Here is a 12,121-nt window from a genome sequence, read left to right on the forward strand (position 1 = left end):
CCTGAGTGTTATTATCTGACTGATAAAGTAGCCGGAAACGCACAAGGAGTAAACACAACGTTGTGGCTGCGTGGACCCGACGAGTCATCACGTTTCTCTGGAGGTGGAGGCCAGGTTGCCTTGTAGGATGAGAGCGGTTTCCGTAGCTGCCTTGTGTGCGCTTCTCAGGTCTACTTTGATGTTGGTGTTTTTTTTCCTGACTAAGAAGTGTTCCGTACATCATCCACAACATCATCCACAACAAGACACTCGCTGCTATCTGTGCTATCTAGGGCTGCATAAAACGATTATTTTAGTAATCGAGTATTCTATCGATTATTCCAGCGATTAATCGAGTAATCGGATAAGAAATACTTTTTTTTTATTAACAGTTTATCTGCATATTTTAACTTCCGTACTGCAGTTTCTCGCCATGTGAACAAACAGCGGTGAATGGAGCAGCTACAAAGTTCTCTTTTCTTCACCTTAACACTTGCTGATCAGGTGCTTGATGAAGGACCTCCAGCTGTTTCACAGATTTAATGGTGGTTACTAAAAGAAAAAGCTGCTGTTTTGGACGCTGGAAAAACGTTTCCTTTTTCACTACTTGAGCTCACCGTCACAGCTTCGCCTCTTTGCGCTTGCGCAGTTAAAACCGCTGCCTGCTATGAGTGTTTTGAAAAACTAGTGGCTGCGGGAGCCATGGCGCATGTGTGAGTAATGGTGTAATGCTTTGTATTCACAAGCATTCTCGAAAATACGTTTCTACTGCAGGTCTATATTTAGTCACTAATAAGGGATTAAAGTATAAAAAATATTTTGAAGGAGCCCCTCGGTCCTGGGGGGCGGGCCTTCCGGTACCGAACCATCGCTAGTGCTAATGGCCTGCGCTCGCTAGCAAACCAGTTCTGGTAGCTACAGCTGAAGTAAAGACAAAAATAGCAGCTGAAATTCTCAGCGAGCACAACACACACAGACACACAGAGAGCAGTGGAGGCGTGGAAATGCATGTCAGCGACAGTTGCCACCCGTCCCGTAAAGTATGGAACACGGCATGTTACGGAGCCGTATTCCACGGAGTCCCGTAACATACGGGGTTCTGTATTTTACGAGACAGGTGGCAACTCTAGTGATGATCCACTCTGTGTTAAATGAAATACATCGCAGCGACGGAGAGCTTTTTAGAATGTGTGCTTGTGTATACGTGAGTGATTCACACTCCAGTCCAGTAGGTGGCGGTAATGCAGTTCTATGTTGGTTTGCCAGCCCCCAATAAACCCACAAAAAAACGTCAGCACTAATGCTGCTAATGCTAGTGAGGAGCGCCGCTTACAGCGAGACAGCTGAGCGCTGCAGAGTTTAAACGAAGCATCGACACAGTAAATTTGTGTCGATAAATTTTTAGAATCGATTTAATCGAGTTAATCGATGAATCGTTGCAGCCCTAGTGCTATCATAGTAAAAAAAAAAAAAAAAAACACTCCACATGTGACTCTCTGAGGAGCAGTGCGGTGTGTGCACGCACGCACATGCGCACCCATTTGCCTGACGGCGTTCCGAGCTTAAACTCGGAGAGAAGAAAAAAATGATTTCATATCAATCCACAAGACTTTTGAAAAAACAACAATATCTATAATTTCAGTTAGTTTTAGTTAGTTTTGTAAACTCACAATTCAGTTTTAGTTAGTTGTCGTTTCTTCCTTTTAATTTTAGTTTTTATTTATTTCAGTTAACGACAATGTTTTTTCAATTTCAGTTTTCGTTATTTCGTTCGTTTTCGTTAACTATAATAACCCTGGTTAGGACACTCACTCACCACTCACACACATGCACCTGATCATCATAAATCAATCGATCACGCACAAGTACACGCGCACGAGGACGCTCATGTACGCGCATTGACCTTTGACCCCACCCCCACACACCTGTCGGTCATAAAGCATGATTGCCACAGGTATATTACTACTCAGGACAAAAATGGACAAAAAGCACTGTTTCAGTAAATTTACGGTGTTTATTTTATGACCCATCAGCCATTTTGCACATTAACAATGTACATCTCATATTTTTGCCACTGAATAGCATATCATAAAACAAAACAAAAAAAAAACCCACCAGTATTGTTTTCACTGTATCGTTCTATGATTATATTGAAAAAGTTCAGATAAAATTAAGGATAAGCATAACTAAACTTTAATGTGAATAATTAGTTTAAATCATATTAGCATAATGTTGTCAAACAGACTTAATGAGCTCTAAATTTGGGAATGAATTACTATGTACAATGAGTTGAACCAATATTCTCTTTTTCATAAAAAATTATAATTAGACAACATTAAGATTAATATATAAAATTTCTGAACTGGATGTTGTCATAATCTTAACATGAGAAAATAAAATGATTAAAAACATTACTGTAAATCAACAGGTGAGAAATTCAGATGTTACAAAATATGCTCCTTTGTTGTCCTACCATATTTCATGATACTGAAAAACAAGATAAAAGAAAAAAAATTATAACTTTACCTGAAATTACCTCAAACATTAATAACATGAAAAGTCAAATGAAAAGTTTTTTGCTCTAGTATGATTTGCACTGGCCTTTTCAACAAACCCAGTACATGGAAGCAACTTTGCAGATGTGAAACATGACTGATGTTCTTTTGTCCTCATTTTCTTTAAGAGCTAACTTGAAATCACAGTTGTATCACCTTGTTGTTCCTCATTTCTCAGTCTCAAAATCACCTGCCAGTTATGAAAAAACGTGTAAAATCTTTTTTGACAGTTACCATATTGACTTATTATTTGACAACTAAATAGCATAATAATTTTCAGTAGGTTCCTGTTTTCTTTAACGCTTTAACACATTTGATTCAGACTTGTAATTGCTTCATCTTTAGAGATTGTTTTCCACTCACTGGGAATCTCTCCTGTATCCTGGAATTTCAACTCATGGTGCTCTTCCAATTGATTCTGAAATCGACACACGAACCATTTCCAGTATGCCAGTTTAGACTCATCAGGGGTGATTCTCCAGTTAGCATACTTTGGACCAGCAGTTCTGTACTGTTTATAGGGAACAGTTTCCTCTGAATCGGGATGAGGGTGAAATCTGCCATCGCTTGCAACAGCTGTTGTGCAAAACTTGATGCTTAATTCTACTGTGCCTCTGTAGTGCCAGCCTTTGATTCCCTCAGGTCGATGAAACGGGACGCTGTGGTCAACATCACTGTGACCTTCAATGGTGTTGGTACAAACAGCTGCACAGAATGGACATGTTACCCAGCAGCACCTACACAGCTGATCAATGAGGATTTCATCAGGTTTGACCCTGGATTCCTTCAGCTTATCCAATGAGAGGCTGCTCATCTGATCAAAGATGGATGGGAGTCTTTTCTTTATCTGTTCCTTCAGAAACTCAAAATCATTTATGTCATTGAAATTTTGAGAATAAATGTTCTCAAATGTTAGCTCATCTTTGAGCAAACTAGAGAATTCCTTCAGCCATATGTTTGTGTTTCCTTTATGAGTTTGGACTTTTTGTGTTGCAGTAAATAAAGCTTGACTCACAAGTGTCTTGATGTCATCAACATTTTTCTTGAGTATATTCACGGTTTGATCTTTGTGATCTATGAAGATGTATTTCTTTACTTCTGCTTTTATAAAAGCTTCTGTTTGTTTTCTTGGATTTCTGATGTAGGTGATGAAAGCATCAAATTTTTCTTTCTCAGCGAGTGACTTCAGCACATGTTTCTCCAAGTTTAGCCTGTTCCCATTGAATGCTGAGAAGTTACACATCATCATTCCAGCCAGATCAATAATAGTCTTGTTACAGACAGCCTTGACAGTGGAAGCTGTCAGCTTTTCATAGATCAGTTCGCTAAGCACAACAGCAGATGAGTTTCCTTTGCAAAAGCTTCTAAAAACTGTGCAATAATGACTTTTCTTGCCTTTTAAATAAGTGAGTGGATCATTGTTCATTTTGAATTTTTCCTGTGAGTCTAGAAGCCAACGCTCTGCTTTGAAGAACACATACAGTATGAGGTCAACTGTAAACTCCTTCTTGAAAGTGTAATTGCTCTCTGACTGAAAATTTTCTACTTTTTCTTTTACAGTTTTGGCCACTTCTTGCAAATAAGTTGATGAGTAGCCTCTTGTAGCCACAGGTTTGTGTTTAATTGCATCAAGTGACTCATTTTCAGCTTTGCGAATGAGAGATCTGATCTGTTGATTTTCATGTGACAATACATTCTTTGATTTCAGAACGCCCAGAATTTTTGATGGTTTTACATAATTTGAATAATTTCCAAGCTGTATTATGTTCTTGTATCTGCTACTTTGTTTACGTTCATTTATGAAAGTCTCTTCAAAGCCAAGTTCTTGAAGGATAGTAAACTGATCTTCTTCCAGATTGATTTTTTCAACAGGTTTTATATCTGCTGTTAATTCAGTAACCCAGCCTTTCCAAACAGAGTTGAACTTTTTTTTAAACTGCTTTTCGTCTTTGGCCTTATCCTTCAGCTGCTGAGCGAGCTCTTTGCTCTTCTGTAGCAGCCTGTTCTCAAACTCTGTCTTCTTATCATCCAGCTTCTTACGAGCCTTCTTCTGTTGAATAACTTCATCCAGTTTTCTTTTCACTGTGCTCACCTGTTCATCGTGAAACTCCTTGATTTTGGTTTCAAATCGGCCTCTCCACTGAGCCAACATATCTTTTTCTTTGTCTTCCTCAAAGTATGTTGTAATTTCTTCTCTGATTGTTTCAAATGTTTTCTTTGATTCTTTTTTAAGATAACTCACCTCCACCATGTCAAGATTTCCGTTTCCAATTCTATTATGAAGTTGGTTTTCAATGGCCAACATGTTGCTTCTCAGGGTCCAGGTCCAGTTTCCATACTGAGCCTCCAGTTTTCTGTACACAGCAATTTCAAGAGTGTTTTTAAAACTGAAAACAAAGTTTTCATTCAGGAGGGCATTCCACAGGTCCTGAACTTTGGTTTTGAACTGTGACAGAGTGATCACAGCAGACTTTGAAGCTTTAGAGAGGATGGTGTTCTTCACTTCTTGGATGCTTTCACTGTAACCTGGATTTGGAGGAGCCATGGGTGGACTGCCCTCCCACAGCTGGGCGCAGTATTTCACATCTTTTCGTACATCAAATTCAATGACATCACTGAAGCACTCTGCATTGCAAACCACCTCTTCTGCTGCTAGTTTGGCCATCTGGTCCAGTTTTTCTTGTAGGCGTCTCTTTCCATCCATGTTTTTTGCAGCTGCTGCAACATCTGTAACATTCTGGTGAACAAACACACAACTGGGAGAAAGTTTAACTTCCTTCATCCTCATAAAAGCCTGAACAACAATCTGCAGAATGTCTTGCATTTCAGATGGATTCTCTCCAAAGATGTTGATCAATGTCAAGTTTCCCAAACCAACAACAAATGTTGCCAGTTCATTGTCATGGTGACAAGTAGTGGTACCTTCCAGCTCAAGAGCACGCAGTCCTTCAGTGTCCACCACAAGAATATAGTCAAACTTCAAGTCTTTCTTCATCTCCTCTGATACTTTGAGCAGCTGCATGAAGGCACCTTTGGTGCACCTGCCAGCACTCACTGCAAACTGCAGTCCAAACATGGTGTTCAGCATTGTTGATTTTCCACTGCTTTGTATGCCCAAAACTGACAACACAAAAACTGTCTGGTCCCCCAGTTTTTTGATGACTTCCTCTAAAACACTGGAGATCCATGTTAAAGGCACATGTCCTGCATCACCATCCATCAGCTCCATTGGGTGTCCTGATATCATCAGCTGTGCAGCCAGTTCAGGGTATTTAGACCAGTCACTGTGTCTGCTCTCTCCTTCTATTGTTCTGTGAGCTTCATAGATCTGTCCCATTTCTCTGAAGATGTGCTCCAAACCAAAAGCGGCAGACTGCAGTTTGTTATGTATTTCTTTAAGCTCAGCTTGTTTTTTTGATAACAGATCTAAATTGTTGTGTTTGTTCTTTAAAGCCAAGGCCTCAGACCACTTTTCATTATAGCTTTTGAGAATAACAGAAAGATCATCTGTGGAGAGGGAATCCATTAAGATCTGAGTGTATTTCAGGAAATACTTTTTATCTATGGGTGGCAATGATGAGAGGTTTTCGATGAACAACTCCATCAGTTTACTACAGGAAGCAGCACATTGTTCCTGACGTATGTTCATCAGTTCCTGTTGTTTTTTACTTTTCTGCTTTTCAATGTTTCCTCTGAGATGATACAGTTCTTTGTGTATTTTGCTCCACTGATGCCACAAATGACCTTGACATGGGAGAATTTTTTCTTTGATCTTTGAGACATCCATGTTATCCTTTGTAAGCAGATCCATTATTTTTATGGCAGCAGATTTCCCTTTTTGACAGGCTGGATCACTTTCATCCACTCTGATTCCAGAGAGCTCAGCCATGGTTTCAAGCTGGAAGGATGGTTTCAAGCTGGAACCATTTAGAGAAGATAAAACTACTCTAATGATCTTTTTCAGTTCTTCAGATACATCTGACTGGCTTTTGTCTTTGAGACCTAGTATGTATTTTCCATCTTTTCTCCTAATATCACAGCTGTCATCAACACAGAGACAAATCAGAGGCTTGTGAAACTTAAAATGAGCTGATATAAATGTCTTGTTTTTATCGTTTCTTTGTAGAGATGAAACACAAAAAATATTCACTGAGGATTTTTCAATCAGTATGTCACGCTGTGTTTCTATTGACAGAGCATCACCATGAAGATTACAAAAGGCAGTGCAGTCATTGAAGGCATCATTGGGTTTTCCATCAGGGCAGTACCAGGCAATCTCTGCAACACCATCCATCAGATAGCGAGACTTGGTGCTTCCGGGGCAGTTTCTGTGGAAGAAGGTGCTGTGACGGTCGTTGATCAAAGTGTTCATCAGCTGAGATTTAGACACCGACAGTGAACCCAGGCGGAAAAAGGACACCAAGGGTGTCTCAGCCTTGCAGACTGGAACACTTTTCACTGTAACAATGTTTGAGACATCTTTGATTGGAGTTACCTTCCAGGTTTTTGTTATTTGTCTGAAAGTCCACAGAGGACACTCGAGCTCCATTGTGACTGGGTCAGGAACAAGCAAAGGTAAGGCATACTGACACTGAGAGAGCTTTGTAATCATCATCTGTTTAAGGAAGCTGTCTGAGCAGTGATATACTGCCATCTGAACATCCATTGGATGCACATGAGTCTGTTCTTGTTCGTGTGTTTCTACATTGGTACTTAATAAATCATCCAAATCATTTTCAGTCATGTTAATCACCTCATCAGAGTGTGAATGAGTCCCCTCAAGACTGTCTGCTATTACAGGAACAAATCTGGCCCTGTAATCTAACATCATCAGTCTGAGGAGAAAAGCGTGAGACAGATCTTTCTCAGATGTGACATGGTGCTGTTTCACAGGTGGAAGTATCTGAAGAAAATCTGCCAGTGGAAACTTCTGTTCAAATTTCTCTTGAAGGTGAAGTCTTCCAAGCAGTGTTTCTGTTTCTGGTTGACATGGCTTCTTCTTGTTGATGATTTTTTCAGACTGCAGTAGATAAACAAATATGTAATTTGTGTAAAGAAGCTATATTATTATACAATGTGGTAAATTGTCCTAAGCATGAAATAAATTGTGACTCTCATACCGTCTCCTGGTTTCCACTGAAGTTCTCCATATTTCCACTCATGTCCTCAATTGAGGTTCCTGCAAGGTAAAGAAGAACCAAAAGGCCAACTCAATGTTTGATGGATCCAGTGTTAATTTTGACAGCAAATTTTGATTTAGTTTTAGTCATAGTCTTTTGGCAAAAATGTAATTTAGTTTGAGTCATAATTTAGTCATCCGAATAGCTTTAGTTTTAGTCTAGACTTAGTTGACTAATTAGAATATAGTCGACTAAATCTACAGTTGATTCAGTTAACTAAAATATAAAGGGTGTAGAATGCTTTTTCTTTAGTTACCTTGAATTAGCCATCATACACACTTACATGAAATTAAACATTTATTAAAAGTTAAATTTATTAAAAGTGGAATATTATTAATGCTTGTCACAACATCAAATGAGAAACATACATCGGCTCTTCTTTCTCTCTGCTGATGTTGTCTGCATAACTTAGTTCTATCAGAACAACAATTCAAAGGGTAATGTGGCCTTCCCGGCTTTAGATCAAATTTGTGCAACTGCGCGTTTGGATGTTTTCCAAACTTGTCCCTGCCTTTCACAAAATTAAATAAGTTCTGATTGGATGTCGTCCCCACCAAACATTTTTGTCTCGTTTTCATTCATTGACAAAATTGTCAGTTAATTTCGTCATTGTTTTTATCCTTTTAGGTAGTTTTTATTTAGTTATCTCGTTTTCGTCAGGAAAAAAAGGGTCGTTGACGAAAACTATGACAAAATAGACAAAATCCTGGGACAGTGTCTGGAAGGGCATCTGGTGTAAAAATCTGCACCAAATCAAATATACGTGGTGACTTTGTTGAAATTAGGCCACAGCTGAAATAAGCTTTTAATCAGTTTTTGGCTCATTCCTGTTAATGTAAATTCCACGTTTTTATTAAAAAAATTACCCTATTAGTGGTTGCAGATGTTGTGGAAGATTAGTTAAGCCCTGAGCATTTCTTCATATTTTTAAATTATTATTTATTACTACATTAACAATTGCAATTATATACATTTCAAATACTTATATTGGCAACTAAACATTTAGTTTTGGCAGTGGTGCCACTGCTAAAACATTTGGCCATGACTGTAGGTTGTCTAACCTGTCTGAAATTTCACATTTAGTAAGAGTAACAACCTGAGCACATCTAAACTCCAGTGACCACCTACAGTTAGAGCACCACTGTTAGGCATTTTTTTACTCAGTGAATAAAGGACAAATGTTTAAAGGTAAACTCCAGTAAATTAATTAATAAACAGTGGCTCAACCAAATAATAAACAATTAAATAATACATTAGACAGAGAGCAACAGATCAGAAAGTACTAATTTCTCTGATTCAATGCATCTATCTCAAGGACCGGCGACAGAACGTACAATTAGAACATCACGAACGTCACCATGTTCTGTCATTAATCTGGACAAGATTTCACTGTATTGATTAAATTAGAACATTAGGAAGAAGATGTGCTCGTGACTGAGAGGAATCTGGGTCATGAAAAAACCAGCTTGAACAAGACTAAATGACAAAGGACAACTCATAGCGCCCAGAGATTGTTTATGTACACATAAGAGGAGGCTGTCAGTATAAAGATGTTATGGTTAGACAGGAACACGGGCTCAGAGAGAGAGAGAGTGCACACTCTTGCTTTGAGTCCCCACATGGCCATGTGTGTATTTTTTCTAATTCTTTAATACATTAAATGAATTACTTTTTTAATTAAAGTGTTTCAGGTGTCTTCTTGTCCTTACTCTTGACGGAGACGGTCGGATTCTATCTCTCTCCCTGCCCTCCCTATCTCTCCGCTTGCTGCTTGCTGTGAGAGCGTCTCTCACACACTGTCCGAATAAGAATAAAATTGAGAGCAACATGGATCTGGCAAGCTGGGCCCTAAACACCATCGATCAAATTTTTTCCACTATGAGATCGGAGAAAGGGGAGCCTGCGTGTCCAAGTGGAACAGACCTGGTTGGATACGTCATCGATTCTTGGAGCTCGTGGAGACCTGTGTGCTTCTCAGCCCTGGAGGTCGAGGACGTGAAAGACGTCTACATATTCGGCTATGTGGTAGGGGTATCTCTTCTGTTTGGGCTCGGAGGATACCTGATTTACCAGGAAATTAAGAAAATCTGGGCGGCAGTTCGACATCTGCAGAGGCTGCTGACCCAGGTGGATGGGCTGAGCAGGGCCGTACAAACTCAGACTCAAAGCCTGTTGGACCTGAGCTGTAAAGCGGGCGAGTAGTCCAGCTAAGAACGTGCTCGCAGGCGAGAGGGGTTCGATCTGGAGATAAAGTTCGGTTCTGCATGGTGAGGATGGTAACTAATGAAATTTGGAATATTGGATTAATGAATGGGTTCCCCAGTGAGACTGAAGGCTGTTGGAAAAATACAAGCAGCCTGTTCCAAAACAACATCTGCATTATCAGGAATTTGGCTCCCTAGCCGGCCTTGGGCTGGCAATCATATCTCTCCAGGACAATGTGTGACGGTCGCGCTTCCCCTCAGCCCTCTCTGTGAGTTGTGTAGCTGGAGCTGGTGTACCACGGCCGCTGATGAACTTCCACCACTATCAGCGAACTGTTTTGGCTAGGAGCTGGCATCTGGGCTCCACAATGCCCCCACCCTCTCGTCTCCGTCTGCATCCCCTCCTGACCCTGACCTTACCCACCATATTGCTATCCTGGCTTTAAATGTGCAAATATGCTTTTGCTGAGGTGTTTTTTGGAACCTCGTACAGTGTTTATAATGAATACAGTACGAGATGATTTTTTTTAACCTACCTATGCCAGTGTATCTCTTTTTGTTCTTCTGTAAAAGGTAGCGCTGGGAATATGGCTGCATGACCTTGGACACCTGTCCCCCGTGTTTGTGTTTGTTGAATGGGTGCTCTGTTAACTGCAATTTCCTAATGTGTGAACCTGTTCACTCATATGGCAGTAAACCTTCATTCATTCATTCATTCATTCATTCATTCATTCATTCATTCATTCATTCCTTTTTCTCCATTTTCCCTGGTTACCTGTCACCACCTAGTGGGAAGAGGAGATTCCATGTCTTACACTTTACTGTACTTCTCGTCATAGGCTGACCATATCTGCTTCAAATTCATTAGAATATAAGATAAGATAAAACTTTAATGATCCCATGATGGGGAAATTTGCATATTACAGCAGCTCAAGTACAGAGAAGGATGAAATAAAATAGAAAACTCTATATACATAAATAATATATATGATATATATCAATACACATATACATCAAAACACTATATACAGATATCTAAACATTTAGATGTTCACAATGATTTAATGTGAAAAAAAAGTTTTCATCAAACTGCACTCCCTGGGTTTACCATGAAACAGGAAGTGTGTTGAGGGGCAAGGAAAGATCGAAAAGTCATGAAACTCAGCATACATCTCTGACATACTGAAAGCTTTACAATTTAATGTCTCTTGCATGTGGATGTGACAAAACAACTCTGTAGCTTTACCTACAAAATTCCAAAAAGAAGACCCAGGGCTACATTCAAAGATAGCAAAAGACTCGGAGCATTTATTTCTGGCCCTCCATACAGACCCTCCGTACTTGTCTATAGATGGCGCATCATCAAACAGCGGCTCCACAGTGGAACCACAGTGCTCCATTTTTTTTGTCATTCTGCTCTCGCACAGAAAGCAGGGACGGGACAGCGCTTTTCTAAGCAGGGTTCTAGCCAGCAGTTGTTTGCCCGGCACTGGGCCATGCAGAGGTCATCTTGCACTGCTGAAAATTTCACCGGTTCGCTATCAGAATTCTTTGCTATCACTGCAATTAGCAAGTGGGCAAGAGTTTGGCAGAGGGTTGATTATACACTGCTCAAAAAAATAAAGGGAACACTTAAACAACACAATATAACTCCAAGTAAATCAAACTTCTGTGAAATCAAACTGTCCACTTAGGAAGCAACACTGATTGACAATCAATTTCACATGCTGTTGTGCAAATGGAATAGAGAACAGCTGGAAATTATTGGCAATTAGCAAGACACACTCAATAAAGGAGTGGTTCTGCAGGTGGGGACCACAGACCACTTCTCAGTACCTATGCTTTCTGGCTGATGTTGTGGTCACTTTTGAATGTTGGTGGTGCTTTCACACTCGTGGTAGCGTGAGACGGACTCTACAACCCACACAAGTGGCTCAGGTAGTGCAGCTCATCCACAATGGCACATCAATGCGAGCTGTGGCAAGAAGGTTTGCTGTGTCTGTCAGCGTAGTGTCCAGAGGCTGGAGGCGCTACCAGGAGACAGGCCAGTACACCAGGAGACGTGGAGGAGGCCGAAGGAGGGCAACAACCCAGCAGCAGGACCGCTACCTCTGCCTTTGTGCAAGAAGGAACAGGAGGAGCACAGCCAGAGCCCTGCAAAATGACCTCCAGCAGGCCACAAATGTGCATGTGTCTGCACAAA

The 12,121-nt window shown here is 40.3% G+C and overlaps 1 protein-coding gene across 1 annotated transcript; it reads right to left on the reverse strand.

The window, feature by feature from the left end:
• Positions 1 to 2,838: 2,838 nt before the first annotated feature.
• On the reverse strand, positions 2,839 to 10,515 carry LOC115787194 (interferon-induced very large GTPase 1-like). Its single transcript, XM_030739776.1, has 3 exons — positions 10,455 to 10,515; positions 7,655 to 7,713; positions 2,839 to 7,554 (listed from the first exon to the last, which is right to left on the reverse strand). The coding sequence occupies exons 1-3, from the start codon at positions 10,513 to 10,515 to the stop codon at positions 2,839 to 2,841; spliced, it is 4,836 nt and encodes a 1,611-aa protein (XP_030595636.1).
• Between the last annotated feature and the right edge of the window lie 1,606 nt (positions 10,516 to 12,121).

Source organism: Archocentrus centrarchus, chromosome 10 (genome assembly GCF_007364275.1).
Source record: "Archocentrus centrarchus isolate MPI-CPG fArcCen1 chromosome 10, fArcCen1, whole genome shotgun sequence".
Classification (NCBI taxonomy): domain Eukaryota; kingdom Metazoa; phylum Chordata; class Actinopteri; order Cichliformes; family Cichlidae; genus Archocentrus; species Archocentrus centrarchus.

Bases quoted from the DNA above. Each gene is read 5' to 3' on its own strand.
- LOC115787194 (XM_030739776.1), bottom strand. From the start codon at position 10,515: ATGCAGCCATATTCCCAGCGCTACCTTTTACAGAAGAACAAAAAGAGA. The intron at 7,714-10,454 runs GTAGGTTAAAAA...TTTACCTTGCAG, and splicing joins AAAGAGATACACTGGCATAG to GAACCTCAATTGAGGACATG. The intron at 7,555-7,654 runs GTATGAGAGTCA...TATCTACTGCAG, and splicing joins TCAGTGGAAACCAGGAGACG to TCTGAAAAAATCATCAACAA.